Genomic DNA, 18,757 nt, shown 5'->3' with positions numbered 1-18,757 from the left:
CCAGGGTATAAAATGGTTACTGTTTTTGCAGATTGGCATAACGTGGTAATAATAACTGAAAAGAGTCAGAGAAAGGTTGAGTTTGGAAGGCACTTCTGGAGATCAAGTTCAACCCCCCTACTCAAAGCAGCGTCAGCTAGAATGGGATGCTCAGGACCATGTCCAGCTGCATTTTGAGTATCTTCAGGAATGGCAATGCCGCAACCTCTCTGTGCAAGCTCTTCCACTGATTGACAGCCCTCACTGTGAAAAAGTGTTTTCTTATATTTAAATAGAATTTTCTGTGTTTCAGTTTGTGGCTGCTGGCTCTTGCCCTTCTCCAGACATCACTGAGAAGAGTCTGGCTCCATCTTCTTTATTTTCCTCCTCAGGTATTTATACACCTTGGTAAGATCCCCCTGAGACTTCACTTCTGGCTGAACAGTCCCAGCTCACCCACCCTCTCCTCAACTAACATGCTCCATTTCCTTAACTATCTGCAGGGCCCCTTGCTGGGCCTACCACAGCATGTTCTGGGAAGCTGAGAACCATGGTTGGAAGGACTTGTGCTCAAAAGAGCTTGATCTTGGTAAAACAAGGGATTAAAAGGGGAAAAAAGAAAAAAATGCACAAACATTATAACTACATTTCTGCAAGGGAATTTTAATTTTATGAAATATTAATGTTAAAAAAATAACACTGTTTTACGTAAAAAAAAAAAACATTCTACTTACAAGCACAAATTATAGAAGGGGAGTTTTAGAGTAATCATAGAAGAACATGGAAAAGCTGCTGTAAACTTGTACTCCTTCCAAGCTGTGATTTGTATTTAATTAGCATTCAATTCATTATGCATTTCTGTTTGGTTGTAATGGTTAAACACCAGTTTTGCAACATGCAAGATTTTGATTACTTTTATGGTTTGAAAAGAATTTCCATGCGTGCAAAGAAAGACTCTGCTCTTGACTTCACATCATTTTAGAAGAGAAATGCTGGATTTTCTGCCTAGCATGCTTGTTCAGAATCACCCCCTTCACTGGGATGACATCCCCCTGGTTTTGTTGTAATGCTCTGTAATAACTGACTTGCAGAAAACAAGTGGACATACTGGTGGCAACCCTGCATTTGTGTTTGAGCGCACACCTTCATTTAAAGCTGGAATCCTGCTCTGTTATGCGTAAGAATGTAGAAAATACGCATTCCCCAAACTAACAGCACATAAAGACTCCTTAATATGGAAGCAAATATGTTAATTATCTTCGGTTAAAACTAATCTAAATTGCACCCTTTAAGAATGTTGGCTCTTCTGAGACTTAAGTATTTGGGCTGCCTTTTATTGAAAAAGCAAACTGTGCCAAGTGAAAAATTTACACAAGGAGGTACAGGGCACTTTGGGAGTGAAAGAAAATGTCTCTTATAATTCATGTATATTTTGAACCATGATCTAAAACTATTGAGAGCATTCATGACAGAAAAAAGATGCTCCATCTGCTTGTACATTACTGCATGTATTATTTGTTTTACCTGTTCATACGATCATATATATGCATCAGCTCTTTAAATATGCATCAGGTCTTTAAATTTTCCAATATGGTATTTGGAACACTTTCTGAATAGTTTCAAAGAAAAATAGAACACATTTTTAGTGTATGCTTATGCAAGTCCCTGGAACTCACAAAAACTGAGAGACATGGTGACAGGATTAATATTCACATAGATATAACAGTGCAGAAGTACAAGAAGAAGCTTTTGGTTTTGAAGCAAATTCCAAGATCATTCTCAGTGGTATCCATAATAAGTAATAGCTTATCATAGCTAAATAGTATCTATTTGAGATTCTGTGCTTATGTTTCAGTTTTTGCAACACGCTGTAAAGCACATAAATGAACCACATTATGAGGCCTTCTAATGCCTTGAACTCAAATCTTTAGATCTTTCACTTACAAGGAATCTTTGTGGTTTTGTGTTTTCCTTCAATATCATCTGACAGCAAATTTAACATCAATTAGCCTGCATTTTACAGAAGAAGCTTTATGAACTTGTAAAATATTTGATTCAATGATGTCAGAGCATCTATGGAACACAGGCTTCCTCTTACAGCTTGTGTTTACAGGTGGCTTAATGCAAAGACGCCCTCCTCTCCACTGATCTTGCAAGTTGTTATAATACAAATGCAAATATAACGAATGTTAGGATGTGCTTTTGGATGAGCTCCAAAATGAGAATGGGGTTTTCTATTTCTGAACTCCTGGTGCTTTGTGTCACCTTAATAACATCTTAATTTTTCTGTTCCTTTTTCCCCATCCCCAGAGTGAGCACAGTTACATTTACCTGAGCTGTCTGGAGTTTTGTGAAGTTTCATGACCTAACAGCAGCAGAATGCCTTTTCTTCCTTTTTTCTTTCCACTCCCCCCCTCCCCCCAGTTACTACTAAAAGCAGTTGCTTGGTCTAGTTCATAGCATGGATTTCAGAGACAGCTGTGCTAGCACAACAGAAGAGGCAGTGCGTCACCAGGATAATTGTAACAAAGCATGGGCAGGGAATAGGGGGAAGAAGGACCCGAGCAGTGTCTAGAATTCATATTGCTGCAAAGTGTTCTGCAAAGCCACAGCAAGGGCTCACTGTTCAGCAGGAAAAAAAGACGGACCCCAGCCCAAACGTGTATTCCCAGCCGTCTTCCTTTGGTTGGCCCAGTCAAGGCAAGGCTTGAAGTTTCATATAGTCATCATTTCTAAGCAAGCAGTGTGAGGAAAGATTAAAGGCAGCTTTAAAAGGAGAAGAGCGTAGAAGCTGAGTTTAAAGGAAGAATTAACTCGGTGCTGCAGGAGAGGGTGGGGTCAGAATTGCAGAATGAGGCAGTTTCAGTCCGGCCTGAAGGGAAGGGTGAGAACCAAGTGGTGGATGCTTACTTGAAGAAATGGAGATTGCAACCTCTTCCTCCAGATCTTGAATTTGGATGGGTAAGGGCGGGGCAGAAAGAAGGGAAGGGTGCAGTTTCCAGAGGCTGCTGAGCAGGCAGAACACTGTCAGCAAGGTGAGTCATGAGGTTCAGGCAGCAGGAATTTCCTGCAGTGCTTAAGACAAACACGCAGAGGCAGGGGCAGGAGAAGGGAGTTCAGTGACCAGCTGTTTTGTTTTACAGACTTTCCTCTGGTATCCTAACAAGTGCAAGACGAGATGCCAGTTCTCCTGTATCTTAGGCCTACAGCATGTTTCTTCTCTCTTTATAGGACTTTCTCAGAGTTTTGAAGTGTCTTGTTTGTATGCTATACATCACAGTATTATGATGCTGATCATAATTAGGGAAAAAGACTCAAAAATACTGTTTTACATGTACAAAATCCTCTGATGACCTCAACTAACTGTCCTTCAAAACAAACCAACCACAAATCAGTGAAATTGTTGTGACTCAAGAAAAGAAGAAACTACTTCTTTGGAGTGTGCTCTTTATTGATTCAGCTGTCACTGTGAATGCCCCATACCCTGCTGTTCCTGAGGTAAGAGAATAAAATCTTAATTTGTTCTCCCTGCTCTGCTGTGTCTGCAATGTTGTTTGTTCTTGCACCTGTGGAGAATGGTTCTGCTTGAACTCTTTGCCTGTAAACAAGCTTCTCCTAATCTATCTACTGATTTTATTATTTTGTACTCTGTTGAGAATATTTTCCAAATACCACAGATGAGTATGCCTCGACATAAATATCCCAGCTTTAAAGCACCATCCCTGTCGTAGCACAATCATATCAGCCAGACTGAGCATAGCAGAAGGCCTTTTTGTGAATGATGGAGTAACATACATGCTCCAAGACCAAGTGGATGTGTAAATTCTTTTTTCAAAAGGACTTCCTAACAGCCCATCTCCTGTTCTGAGCTTTTATTTGTCCATTCACATGCAAGTGATTTAGATGTCTTTGCAAGTTCTAGAGTCATCTGTTCTGAGAAAAATCTCCACTTTCAAGAGGTTTGAAAAGTCAAAAACCTTGGAGAACAATATTTACCTTTGGTAAACTGGGTGTTTTTGTAGAGAGAAAGCTCAATAACAAGACTCAAGTAATCACTGCTGCTTGCACTTGAATAGGACTTTATTAAAGCTCTCAAGGACCAAGCCTGGATGCAGAATTTTGTAGTTTTGAAAAACTGAGAGGACACCAAAAGATTATCACCGAGTAATTCTCTGATGACTGCCTGCTCCTGAAGCAGTGACCCTTTGGTAATGATCTCTTGCGTAAGTGCTAAGTGGTTTCCATTAGGCAGGTTCACACTCTTCTTCCTATTCATGTCCTGAAGTTTCCCTCCCTGAACCTCTTTGAATACACAAATTACCTAATGAGCTAGCGTCTCTACCGTTCCCCTTAGGGAAGTGGGAGGTCTGAATCACCCTGCTTGCTCTCGGTAAATAGAAGGTGCCTTGCGTGCACACACGACCTCAAGAAACCTGGGAGAGAACATTGATGGGCTTGCAAAAACACAGAGGAGTGGATTTGGACAATTTACATTAGGGCACACAGAGGCTTTACGATAACTCTTCCCCCTTACATATACTTTTTCTCATATTTTTAGGTTGTGAAAGGTGTCTTTTACCCAAGTCCTTCATACAGTTTTTGTTTCTCATCACTCAATACCTCTCTGATTCTGTGTCCCTTGCTACACCAGAGAACTCCAGAAGGGAATCAGTGAGTAGAAGAGACATATGAATTACTTTATCTACTGCTCTCTTCTGACTGAATCAGAGGGTGTCGTTTGTTTTTGAAACCTCATGCTTCGTGTTTGATGAGTGACAGCAACACCCATCTGGGAGTGCCACACTGTTCCAAGCCAAGAGGGAAGTACAGGAGGAGGAAAGACAGAACGGGATGTAGAAGCTCAGGGTCTGGTGACTATTTTAGACCAGTGATACATACATTATACAGATGAAATAGCATTACAGCCGTCCTTGTCTTTTTGCTTCTCCTTTTTCCTTTATTTATTTTTTAAGCGTTCTTGCCATTTCCACTTTTTAGCTGAGGCTGGTTTCTAGGAACCTGGGAAATGACTGTTGTTGATTTCCAAAGTTCACATATGCTCCTTTGCCGGCTAAAAATGTCATTGGTTTGTTTCCAAAGATTAATCCAATGCCATGTCCCTTTGCTCCAATACCACGTGGCTGTTTCAGCACTGTGGCATTCTGTTTCAATGCTGCTATGCCACGGGTTACTGGTGTTATCCTCACAACTGTTGATGGGCTGGGAGCCATTTCCAGCTATGCTAGTGCTGGTCTTCAGAGCACCCTTTCCCGATTTTAATCCTACATGGTGAATTTCTCCTGGAATCTAGGGTCTCTGGATATGCCAGATACATCTACTATCACTTGGTGGTGCTCCTCTAATTACACAGATAGCGCAATGCTTTTATGGACTGAGTTGTGGTTCTGTGTCTTGTAGGTTGGTTGGTTTGTTTTTAACTAAACTACCATCACTTCACGATTTTTTTTTTTAATTTATTTTAAATATGACAAGCTCTGTAAGAGTTGGGTACAGACTGACAGCTGTGTATAAAGTTGGGTACAGACTGACAGGTCTGTATAAGACATCTAAAGTTCATGTAGGATAGCATTTTCAGTGTTCATTTAACCTCTTCATCCCACCAACAGTTTGTCAAAACTACCCGATTTCACCTCTGTTTTCGGATTCTACCCACCCCACTGTTCCTACTGCAAATCCCCATCCTACAAGCTTTAATCACTTACACACAACAATTTATCAAATGCTGTCTTGATGTCCATGTAGACAAGACTCTTGTCAAGCAGCTTGTCACTTTAGTCTGGCATGATCAACCTTTAGCAAACTGTAACCCAATTGACTGTAATATTACAATGACTTTAATTTTCAGAATTTGCTCTGAAGTCTGGTATGTGATTGACAGTCTTCCTCTTCAGCTTCCACCTGTCCTCTTCTACACATACAGAGCTGCTTTTCACAGATGGCACCATTTCCAACACAAATTTACTAACCTCATGCTCCCATAACCAAATTCAGGTTCATGAGAAAAAAACAAATATCCTATTTCCCCACTTCTAGGACTTTCATTTGAATGCAGTCATCTGTATTTTGCATTCCCCTTTAATCATACTGCTTTTGCCCGGCAACCAACATGCCTCTTTACTGCAAATGGAGCTTTAAGGCCACATGTAGTTTATTCTCTTTACTCTCTTCCCTCGCTGCATGGTGGGACTGCTTTATCACTCCTTTTTATTCAGTCAATACAGCAGAAAACCGTTTTCTGTCGCCTAGGTGTCACTGCCGAACTTGTTTGTCGACAGTTTTCACAGCAGTATCACACCGTGACCTCCACCCTGCAGCTCTCTGAGGAGGTGCCTCGTTTTCTCCTAAACTCTGTGTTCCCCATTTTACGAGTCCACTCAGCTCCTCCCCTACAGTCTCCCCCCCCCCCCCCCCCCCGCCCCGAAATGTCCCCAAGTTTTCCTCAGCCGTGGCTCCCAGTGTCTTGCCCCCCAGGGGCCTAAGGCTACCCGGGGCCAGGAGACTGCTGAGGTGTGGCACGCTTACACCACCGGGGTTCACTCAGGCCGGAGGATGAGAGGGGCGGGCGGTGCAGTGAGAGGGGCTGCACCCGCTGTTGGGGAGCCCCTGGTTCCCCGTTCCGGCTCGTCCTGCTGCCTCCTCCTCCACACACTCGGGATCGCCCGGACGCGGTGAGTAGCGATGACGCGAGTCGAAGCGTTACGAGCCACCCAGGACCCCAACCGCCGCCCCGCCCCTCCCCTCCCGCGCACCGCCTCCCCCGGCGCCCTGCGCCAGGGGCCACCGCGCCGCTCCGCCTTTCCCCACATGTTTGTCCCGGGGCGCGTTCCGTAGCGCGTGCGGCGGCCCCGGGGCCCCTCCTCTCTCCGGCCGCGCGATTGTGCGGGTTGAGGTAGCAAGGGCATAGCTGGGGAAGGGAGGGCGGCCGCGCGCGCGCGCGCGGAGGGGGAGACACGCGCACGCCCCCGCCGTCGCTGCTGCTGCTGCTGCTGCCGCCGCCGCGCGCGCCCGGCCCCGCTCGGCTCCGCTCGCAGCGACTCGCAGGCGCCATGGCGGCCGCTCGCAGCGACATGGCGGAGCCGGAGGGGATGCTTTCCGGCGAGGCGGCGGCCGCCGCGGCCGAGGAGGAGGAGGCTGGGGCTGGGCCCGGGTCCGGGTCCTCGTCGTCGCCTTCGTCCTCCACGGCGGCGGCGGCTGAGGCGGAGTCGTTGTTGCTGCTGAACGGCGAAGCGGAAAGCATGTCAGAGCCGAGCCCGGAGAGCGCTAGTCAGGCGGGGGACGGGGAGGATGAGGACGAGGAGGAAGAGGAGGAGGAGGAGGGCGGCGAGGAGGAGGAGAGCAGCTTGGTGGGGAGCAGCAGTACGAGCAGCGGTTGCTGCAGCGACGAGACCCGCTCGCTGAGCCCCGGCGGCAGCAGCGAGGCCGACGCCAAGGAGGAGCCCAAGGGCCCCCGGGGCAGCCAGGAGGACGGGCTGGGCCGCGGCGGCGGCGGCGGAGGTGGCGGCGGGGGTAGCAGCTCCAGCAGCGTGTCCAGCGGTGGCGACGAAGGCTACGGCACCGGCGGCGGCGGTAGCAGCAGCGGCAGCAGCAGCTGCAGCGCCACGTCGGGGGGCCGGCGGGGCAGCCTGGAGATGTCCTCGGACGGGGAGCCCCTCAGCCGCATGGACTCGGAGGACAGGTCAGTGCGCGTCCCGTTCCTCCACCGCCGCCCGCGCCCTTCCCCGGCCCCTCCCGGGGAGCCGGGGGTCCCTCGGGCCCCACGACCGGCGGGCGCCATGTCCGGTCGCCTCCCCGCCTCCTCGCAGCGCCGGGGAATTCGTCAGCCCGCCTTGCCGCGGAGGCGAGGGGGCCTCTCTTCCCCGGGCGCCGACTGTCCCTCGACCGCCCCTCAGCAGCAGGGGCTGTCAGGGCGGCGGCGAGGGGCAGCCACAGGTTTCCTTGGCCAACTTGTGCCGGGCGGGGCAGGGGGCGGCTTGTGGAGGGCCAGGGCCCTCCGCCCCGCTTCGGCTGCTGCCCCGCCGGGCCCCCTCCGGCAGCCTGCCCGCTGCTTTTGGGAGGAGGGGGAGCGCCCCCATCCCCCATTTCCTCGGCCGCCCGGCACCGGGGGTAGGCTACGTGGGGGGTGCTGGGGCTGCAGCCATCACTGTTAGGCGTTTCGTGGAGAGCTCCGGAGCGGCCCCCGCCGCGATCTGAGCACGGGGCGCTGCCTGTTCGGGTGGCAGTATTTGGTTGCCGCTTTCTTCAGAAGCTTCTGATTTGTTTCACATGGGGCTTTTGTTTTTTTTTTTAAGGGTTGTATCTTGAGCCAACGCACAGTCGGGGTGTACTAAAGCTTCAGGATGGAAAATGGTGTGTGGATGTGGTTTTGCCGGCATCCGCACCAGAGTCTCTGCAGCAGAGTCAGAAAGCTGTGTGGTAACCTCTTGAAGCATAAGGGGTGGGGGGATCTAGTTTACTAAAATAAAAAGGAGACCACCTTTTCTGTATTAGGTATGTATAGGTAAGAAGCATGCACACTGTTAAGCGAGGCTCAGTAATTCGAGGTTCAAAGTCATCTTTGGATGACTTCTGTAATAGTAAATGTAGAGATTATTTCTTAGGTTTTTTATGTTCATGGTATGCATTTAATTTTACCGAGACTTTAGATAGGTTCTTGTGGAAAGGCACAACCAGATTCTCACACATGGCTGAATTCTACTTTTCATGTCTGGTTTAGCCTACTAAGTCAAGCATTTCAAAGAACATGGCTTACGTAGTAGCTTTCTTGGCTGTTGTGTGCAACGGTTTAATTGACAAACTGAAAACAGGATGAAAAGTAGACATAAGGACAGTCTTTAAAATGCTGTAGCTCTTAGTCTTTTAAAATAGCTTAAGAAACTTGTGCTATTTTTTCTTTCAGTTTAGCATTTAAAAATGCTAAGGTTCCTCTTAGAGTTGCAGTTAAATAACAATTACACTTTTGTTTATACTTTAAGGTAGTTTCATTGTTAAGTATGAAGATTATGTGGTTTGGTCCAGAAACTTACTTTGAATATATGTTGCAGCAAATTGTGTAGCTGTACAAATACCCATATTTCAGGAGTGGGGCGTCACTAGATCTAACCTGAAGTGTTAAAAACAAACAAAACCCTTGTGAGTCAGTTCCCCAAAACCATGTAATTGGCCTAAAAGTCTGAAGAGAGCAAAAATTTAGTTCTTTGGTTTCCATCTGACTCCTGAGACTCATAGGATTTACATTTTCTTTCTTCCAAACTTGTATGAGATGGAAGGGGCTGCATGTGTCTGAGTGTTGGGGTTTTGTTTTTTTGCTCGGTTCTTATTTTTTCAAAAGCTGAAATTTTATGTGAAATCACGGAAGTATGGGAATAGACTTCTCAAAAAACAACAGGTACATAATGGAGTTTTAAGACTAGTTTCTTGGTTTTCATAAAATTGAAGTCTAAATCTAGTCCTGGTCTTATCTGAGTGCATGTCAATTTGTGAGTTGAGGAAATAACATGTAACTTGCAGGGTTTTCTGGAAGTTCAGTGTCATTATGCGTTGCTTTTGCACTCCAGAGCTAGCATGCTACTTTCTTTCTCTGTCATTGTTCTTGTGGTTCTCTTGCTACAGTCATGCAGCTAAATCAGTGTGTGTACTCATCATTGCTCCTTTCCAGTACCGTTGGTTCAGACTTGGTTGCAGAAGTGGGACTCTTGGCATTTAGTGGTTTAAATAAAGACTGCACATCGGTTTTAATTGTTGCAAAGTTTTATCTTGAACTGCCTGGCTGGAAACAGGGGTGCTGAGGGAATTTGGGCTGTAATTTCAAAGCTTCCTTGCTGAGTTGGGTAAGGAAAAGAGCAATGCTGCCAAGAGCGTCATTTGTTACTCCTGCTGATAGAGATTTCATTTTGTGTGCATTCGTTGCTGCAGCATGGTAAATGCTTTATTATTTTTGCAACATGTAGTCCAGCAAGTCGCTTGCTTAATCTAGTGATCCAAATGATTGCTGCTGCTTGGAACCCAGCCACACCATAGTCTTGTGCCTTTTAGATGATCAGACAGACAAGCAGAGTGCTGCAAAAGGTAGGGGATATGCCAGAGACCTAAAGAGTATGTGAGGTGGGATGATAAAATACCAGGGAAGAGCTGAGAATGGTTTAGACTTATAGATGAAAGGCACAGGTTTATGCTAATATATTAAAATCCTTAATGACTTAATCATTCATTGGTTTGGCCACCTCTGCATTAAAGTTTTGTAACTATTAGAGAGTGATATTCTATTTATTAAGTGATGTTTTATATTAAATAGTATGTTGTATGGTGGTACTTCATGACCTTTGCTTACTATCTGTGTCTCTGAAGTCCTAAGGAACTTGGTGTCTTATCTCACAGTATGTTGCAAAGTAAGATTACCTGGGGGAGTGAAAAGAGAGAAAAAGAGAGTGAACTAACATGCTTGAATTTATAGTCCCTGGGTTAAGCTATAGGAAGCTGGTAGAAGGGTATATGATTCTCCTGCTGTAGGCAGGTTTGGTAACATTCAGATCATGCCCCCAGGCTTGGGATTTCTTCTCTTGTTTCCTCTTCAGAAAATTTGAATAAATAAGAGGGTGTGGTGAGAGGGCCTGAATTCCATGAGTGATCAAATTCCCGCATCCCTGTGCACAGTCTTTATTATTCTCCACAATACAAATGTGTTATCTCTTTGATTTTTGTTTTAGTGATTTTTGTTTAGTTTTTGTCTATCAAACATAAACTACAAATAAAGCAGCTGAACAGGACAAATTTGCATATGATCAAATTATAACTACTGTTCATCAACTTTTATTGCTAACATTTTGAGTGTATTTTGAGAGTATTTACTGAAAAAGTAAATAATTTGGGGCATTACTGTAGGAAATTTGTAAGTATTCATAACAACACTGGAAACAAATATGATGTTAAATATTGATGCCCTGAAACTTGAGGTAGATTTTAACCAGCTATTTCCATGCACATAGACTTTGCACTTTGTTAAAACATATTTATCTTCCTCCCCAAAAGCCCAGAAACCGAAAAGCAAACCCTAAGTTGATACCTAGGATAACCAGCTGGCCTTTTCAGTTCAGTAGTATTAGTAACATTGAGTGCAGTAACTCTGGGACTGGTAGGTATCTTGTTGATCTGTAATAATTTCATTTCTGCTGTGCTGAAGTTTGTCTACAACTTTTGAGTAAGCTCAGGTCAGCTGGCTTAATAATAGGCTGCATTCAAGTCTAATTTATCCTTCAGATTTACAGTTAGAACAAAGACTGTTATCAGCATGTGAATGCTGGTAATTTTCTTGTGCCTTTCCCTAAGTTCATACATGTGCTGAAAGGATGGATGTGTTTCTCCAGAGTTCTCTGGAGCCGCTAGTCTTATCACTATGCTGAGCAGCATTTGATGCGACTTTAACAGAAAAAATAGTGGTTCAGTTAACTGTAAACACATTGGGCTACAGGTACTGAAGCTAGACCTGAGCAGATGCAGTACAAATGGGTACAGATCAGTTGACCTGGATGCAGTGAAGATGTATTTGTAGCTCACTGATACGTTATTGCTAAACTACAGTATTTACTTACAAATACTTAATGTTAGAATACTGAAATAATTTAAATATTGTTTACTGGAAAGTTTATTAGGAAATGTATCTAAATCCGAAATAGTTTCATTATCAGATTTTGTTTGATTTAGAGAACAGTAGTAGATCCTGCAGTTTTAATAAAATGTTTAGCAGAAATACAAATAGAGCTAAATGAAGGGCTTTTTTGTTCACCTTGTGGATTTGTCTTCTTTGTACTGTCATTTAGAAGTTACCTCTGATCCTCTTCCATTCATACATCATCTTTACTTTTAGTAGTTTATCTCTTGTTCCTGTCTCTTACTGACTAGGCAAAAAGCACTGAAAAAATGTTTTAGCTGGAGGTATCAGCTGTTTTGCCAACTAGTATGTGAGTGCTGATTGATTAGCCAGTAGGCCAGATGTAACAGGTTGTTGTTGGTCCTATGCAGTAATCTTTCCCTCCATGCTAATTAATGTTCATCTTCGCAGTGCAATGTTCATGTAACTTGCAAGGCTTCTGTTTTTTTAGCCTGACTTTTACTGTTACTCACTAACAAAGTCAGTTATTGGGAGGGGCTCAATCAGGGCATACTCAGTAACACTCAAGGAAACTTTTAGCTATCTTAGCCATATTGGACTTGTAGAATCCTAGAAATGTTATTACTCTGTTCCTGTGTGATAGGTGAGTAGCTTTAGAAACGTTTCAGAAAAGTGTTTAAATAATAAACCTTTTTGTTCTTCAGATTGTTAGGCTTTTTCTTTTTTTTTTTTTTTTGAGTGAAACAAGTTGAAACGTAAGAGACTCGGGCCTGAAAAATCTGGGATCTTGGCTGAGGGTTTTTTAGTCTAAAATGTTTAAAATTAAGGCCTTCTCAACCTTTAATATATATGCTGATTTTAAAATATTAGCAATTTCAAGGTTTAAATATAGTATTTATCTAGTTTTTGAGCTCTCAAAAGCGAAGAATGTTCAAAACTGATAACGCAGTGGTGTTGTGAATTGTACGAGTGATGTTTATGAAGGCAGAATAGTAAATTAGAAATATAATCAGAAAGGCATATGGTATTAATAGGTATGCTCCATGTATCCATGTGACCAGATTAAAAAGTGCTTCAGGCCTCTCTTTGCTGCATACTCTCACTTATTCCTACTCAGGAAATGAAGAATCATTCATTAGCACTTATGGCAAGGTGGTTAAGTCATTACATTCTTTTTTATAGTGTGTGTAATATTGATGCATCAGAGTGGGCTATATAGAAGATGACACGAATTTACAAAATTCTGCTGAAAATTGTATTTTCAGCATTTCTGACTGCATTTATTGTTTCTGTCATTATTTACTTTCAAATTGCAAGATAAACCCCTTGTTTCTGTAATGATTATGTTCAGGCCTTTCTGGCACTGAAGAAAACAGCTTTTGATGGGAAGGCAAAACAGCCCAGATATTTTGTATGGTGAGTATCTTTATTACCAAATCTGTTGGTTGGTATAATTGAGTGGTTAACATGAGGTCTTTTTGTTAACAAATGAAAGAGCTTGGTATAATGGGCTGTTACAGTTATTGCAGTAAGATGTAAATATACTTCATAGAATTTGAGAAAAACATTTTCCTATTCAGTGTAAAAGATAAGTGGTACTGCTTTTATGTTGGACTTGTACTTCCACACAGGTGTAGGTGCATTTTGTTTAAGTTTGTGACTTCAATAAGACTATTAACTTCTGAATATGAGGTTTAGTTGGGGGTTTGTTTCAGGGAATTTTCTAGGCAGTAGTGGAAAGAACCGTCTTGGTGGCTGGTTTTTGTGCCTTTTTTTTCTTCCCCTTTTTTCACTTTCCAGTTAAGTTAAACTGGGTGTTATGTGCAGCCTGAACATCCATTTGGCAGAGATGCGTTTCTGGAGTTGGTCACAGATAAAACTGTGATGCAGTAGAAGTGTTATGCCATAGCCACTCTTACTCAAATTTGCACAGCTTTCCAGTAGTTTCATTATATTTACATCTGTTTTGAACAACACTGTTGAATTACAGAAAAATGGTAGGGGAATAAGCAGTATGCAGAGCTAGCATGGAAGACAGTAGTATGTAAGTACACCTAGAACCCATTGTGTTGGGGTAGTTGTGGAGCAGCCTGTTATTGAGTAAGTGGGGACCTGGCATAGAAGCGAGCAAATGGAGTATTTGAGGTGGGAATAGGGGTTATTGCTGAGGGGGAGACATGAGGTACACACTTTTGGTTTGACAGGGAATGAGAGATATCTAATAGCCTGAGGAAAAAGCATGAGCATAACCCAAAGAAAGTGAAAAATTGGTCTCTACCGTTCAGGAGGCAAGTAATTGCAGGGAATCCTTGAAAAAGGTGGGAATGTAAACTCCAGTTAACCTGTGGAGGAGAAGGGAACAGAAGAGAGTAAGGGACTACTTTGAGCAGTGAATTTTACCCACTCTCCCAGTTACTATTAAAAAAAAAAAAAAAGGTGGCATGACTTGCAGAAAGCCTGAAGTGGTAGTTTGGGTGTATTCTTTGAGATAGAGGTTTCATTGTTTTGTTACCTATCTGTATAACCAGCTCCTTTTTATAACTTTTTATGTAATCTGTCTGGAGTTGTTAATGCTAGAATATGAATGTATTCAAATCAATTTGTTTTAGAAAATGAAATATAAATATTTCATTTTATGCTTGCTATTTATCATTGGGGTTTTGATGTGCTAAAATAGTGTTTACAATTCTTAGATTGTGATTTTGCAACACTAAAACCAACAACAAATAATTGAGAAAAAATCTCTGAAGATATGGGTGTGCTTTTTTTGGGGGGAAGGGGGGCCTGTGGGTGGGATAGGGAAAGACATGGGATTTCTTTTCCAATATTTCATATTCTTCTCTAGACTATCTTTTGCTAAGATGCAGTTGCTGATGTTTAGTGGATACTTTGTTTAATAGATGGTCAGTTAAGGTAGATGCAAAGGTATTTGATAGTGATAGAAAAGCAAAAGATTTGTTATGATCTTGAAAGTCCCATTGTCATCCTGATGCACTGTAAGAGAGTGCTGTAATTCAGCAGTTTGTGCACTGTCAGAGTAAAATGAAACAAAGTTGAGTTGAGATTTGTAAAGGACAAGATTCTTGGTGCATATAGTAGTAGTATTCTTTATTATGTGTATTTTACCTAAATAAAGTACCGCATAAAGAATCTCCACTTAATGTTTCATGCAGCATCTTATACAAATTACTAGTTCCCCTGTAAAATTGGAACAGTGTATTTAGATCACTGCAGTTTATTGCACTGTAATCAACTTAGATTCCAAGTATAAAAAAAAAATCTTCAAGATGTGAAGACAGTATTTCATTATATACGCAGTAAACAGAGAAACATAAACCTTTCTTTGCACTTGAAATAAAACTACTTTTAGCATGTCTTTAAGTAGACTTCTTTAGGGTAATTTGCATGCCAGGTTGTAGATTAGACAATTTGTACAAGTAGTAGTTAATTCAGTGTCCAGCAGAACAGGAATCGGACCTCAGTTTATAACCTTCTATTATGAATGGAGTCAATTAGTGGAGTTTTACTTTGCTGATTCCTCTGCTTTAGATGCCAGGTTAATACTGGAAGTAGCACCTATTCACTGAGGTATGAATAGGAAAAGCTGCTGCTTTATAGAATGCTATCCTATCTGTGAATTATTATTCTCTGTTAAGTTGAACCTAACATGACAGTAACTGAAACTGGAGGGGATTTTCAGGTCTGGGAGATTTGTACCTTTCTTTGGTTGCTTTGTCTTCAGAGCTTTGTGTTCTGGGGGTTAGGGAAGGTATCCTGACGATGGGAGAATCGGAGGGTGATTTCCCTAACACCCTGCCTGAATGCTGTCACCTTCCTGTGCTGATTACACCACTTCATGTTTATTACGGTTCTTGAGATGGAAAGCATGGTTCAAATATTTATTTCTGGTGGTTCCTGAATGACTGAATGTTTCTTTTGTGCTTCTCCTAAGATGTGCTACTTAGTAAATGTGCGGTTTTATAAATAAAGATTGAAAATTATGAACCACTTGTTGCTGTTCCATAACTTTCTGAGGAGATTGTCAAGTTGAAGATAGTGGTTCTCAGAAATGAAAGTCAATTTTATTTGTATCTTTAAGGCAGAACCACTTACAGTTTCTTGATTTGTGTAATTCTTTTGCAGATGTAGTCTTTGTGCTGTCATATCACAAGGCATGTACGTTTAACCTGCTCTGTTCTTCCTGCTCTTTAGATATTTTGGCATTCCAAGGTTCTTGTTGTGTTACCTGTTCTTCTGTATTCTTCTGTATGCTACAAATCCGGTGATGACCTGGGTTTGTGTTATGTAAATATTCTGAGCTCAAATATTCTGGGGCTAACAATCTAAATAATCAAAGTAAGTGATCCAGGAGAGTGGAAAAAGCTCTAGAGAGGTGGTGATTCATAACACACTTTCTCTGTCTTCTTTTGTTTCCTGTGCATGTTTGTTATTTTAAGCTCCTTCAATTCCTCTATCTTGAAGAGCTTTTTTCTCTTAGCCTGGTTTTATGTTATCAATTGAGAGCGTTTCTAGTGTAACCCTCTTTTCTGGGTATTTATACCTAATTTAGATGTCGCTGTACACTAAAATAAGCTGCTGCTTCAAAAAGAATTTAAAAGCAAGTTTTTCAATGCTGTATAAAATTTCTCCCTTGATTGTTTTGTTTTCTACTACGTTGATTTCTTAGTAGCTACATAACTATATAGATATCCAATAGTTCTGCAAGCTTGTTTTTAAGATTGATTTACGAATACTGTTTGAGTCATGTTGAGAAGTTTTTGTTAGAATTACTTAATCTGTGTAAAGCATATGCTGGATTTAAAAAAAGAAACATAAGTGAATCAGAAGCACAGGTGCTTCCAAGTGAGTGGGTGCTTTCTGAAATTGTGCAGTCCTGGTAATCATGGTCTTTTATCTAGAAGTTGCCTTAATGTTGCTCTAATTTATTTAAAGGTATCAAGAACCTGAAGGTGTTTCTGGAAAATGCTAGACCGAAGGAATGTTGGGTTTTGGTTTTAGTGGTTTTTTGTTTGTTTGGTTGTTTTTTTTTTAGTATGCTATTCTACCTATATAAAATTACTTTTGGTTTTGGAGAAAGATATGTAAAAGTCAACTAGTAATACTGATTCATCAAAAGATATTCTGATAAGTAGAGTTATTAATGACAGGAGAAAACAATAACACTGAGAAAACTGGTTTAGTTGTAATAGTTTAAATGCTTGCTTGGTTTAATAGCTTAAGTGTTTGCTAAGGGTTTACAGATTAGGATTGCATACGTACCAACATTTAGTAGCAGAGGAACTGGAATAAAAAAAAAAGATTGCCCATAGCACTTAAACCAAAAAGTAGCATATAGAATTTATCAGAAATTGAGGACAAAGAGGACATGGAACTATGATTCTATAATCCATTCAAGGTACAGTCTAAAAGAAGAAAAAAAAAAAATCCAATTGAGTGGCAACAGATCAGTATTTTATTTAAAAGGGAATACCTTCCTTTCTTCTAGTTCGAAGAACTTTGTGTAAGACATTAAAGAGTACAGATGAATATTGCTGGAACAGGACCTACTACAGAAATGGCTAAACTGCTTATAAAACAAAATGGCTAGGAGTCACAGTTTTCTGATAGTTCTCTTGATAGGCTCCACTAAAATGCAAGAAGCTTGCTGCCCTGACACACTTCTCTATAAATAACAAAATGTAGGGGGCTTTTTAGGTTTTTTGTTCTGTTTTGTTTTGTGGTGGTGTGGGGTTTTTTGTGGGTTTTTTTTGGTGTATTTTTTTTTTTTTATCTCTCTCCCCTGTGCCTCTAGAATCATCGTATTTCAGATGATCTGACACCTCAAAACACTGAGAACCTAGAATCAGTTGCTGTCTTTCTTAATTAGCTAGTTTTGGGCCACCCAGGAAAGAGGTAAAGGCTGCAAGAGGCACAGCTTAAGCATGTGTATGCTTTCTGTAGTATACCATAGAATGAAAAAAAATAAGCCCTTCAGACAAAAGTTTGTAGTATATATAGCATCATAAAAGACACTGATTTGGGATGTCCCTTGACCTCCCATTTCAAGATGAAGCAGAAGATGATGTTTTATTGTCAGAGGTGTGGCTGCTACTAACTCTGCAAATACTTAACTGCAACACTGTTTTTGTTAGACCTGCTGATTCACCCACTTTTTTCTTTCTTGGGATTTTAGAAAGGGTGTGAGGGCAGAATATAAAAGGAAGCTGTGTGCACACACCATCTTTTTTTATTCCACTTAAGTCTTTTCTTGACCAAAAAGTAGAAGCACGCCAACTCAGCCCAGGAAGTGTCGGACTACTAAAATGTTTCTATCTTTCTATCCATGAATGGGCTTTTCAATCCAGAGTGTCTTTCTATCTGCTTGGGTTTATCCAAGAGAGGGAAAGGTTCCTTAACAAAGGGAAGGTAGTAATGGAAATTACATCCTTTTTCTTTATCTGAAATCCTCAAAGCTTGTAAGTTGGAAAGTAATAATGCATATCAAAGAGGAGAAACAGAACAAAGTAGGGAAAACGCAGACATTCTGGCAAACTATTGGTAACAAAACAAAGACATTGAAATAAATTTATAGCTAAATAAGTTAAAGCAGGTTTTTCTGCCTTTTTCTAAGCTGTTTTTCCCCAGCCGGGAGATCTGTTTAAATCCTGACTGCCATTATCAAAGCAGAATGACACAAGTAGAACTTAAGCGCTTGTGGCATTCCCCTATTGCTAGTGACAGACAGGTCTTGGTTTGCTCCCAAGCTGTAAGCAGGCTCCAGCTCCATTGTAATGGATCTATAGACCATAGCCTGATGAAGAACATTAGACATTTGAGTTTCAGAGAGTTCAACTCAGGGGTCATCCCAAACAATAGAGCATCAAAAACAGTCACTGCTGGAGAGAGCCTGCATACACAATAGCTGTTTTTAAGAAGCACTATTCAAAAGACCGACTAATTGCTAAAATTTAAAACTGTTACAGCAAGCACAACCTAGTCTTCAAGTCTGTTATCCCTATTTTCATCCTAATCCAAGCACCAGAATCAACTTGAAGTAAAAATCATAGCTTTAGAGGCAAGAACTGAATGCCTTTCTAAAATACCCTTCTTAAACCCACACCTCATTTTACCAAATGTGCAAACAGTGCTTTC

The 18,757-nt window shown here is 41.8% G+C and overlaps 1 protein-coding gene across 3 annotated transcripts in view; it reads left to right on the top strand.

Moving 5' to 3' along the window:
* The first annotated feature begins 6,968 nt into the window (after positions 1-6,968).
* The window catches only part of AEBP2 (AE binding protein 2), a 45,184-nt gene continuing 33,395 nt past the window's right edge, over positions 6,969-18,757 (top strand). For all 3 annotated transcript variants that reach the window (XM_057427891.1, XM_057427890.1, XM_057427889.1), the window contains exon 1: positions 6,969-7,675. In XM_057427891.1, coding sequence (XP_057283874.1) covers positions 7,047-7,675 — 629 coding nt within the window. In that variant the 5' untranslated portion in view covers positions 6,969-7,046. The remainder of the gene's footprint in view (positions 7,676-18,757) is intronic.

Source organism: Pezoporus wallicus, unplaced genomic scaffold (assembly GCF_028554395.1).
Source record: "Pezoporus wallicus isolate ANWC-B61680 ecotype Strahan unplaced genomic scaffold, APGP_CSIRO_Pwel_v1 contig_2908, whole genome shotgun sequence".
In the NCBI taxonomy this organism is placed as follows: domain Eukaryota; kingdom Metazoa; phylum Chordata; class Aves; order Psittaciformes; family Psittacidae; genus Pezoporus; species Pezoporus wallicus.
The sequence above is the reverse complement of the archived record's forward strand: the minus strand, read 5'-3'. Positions and strand labels throughout refer to the sequence as shown.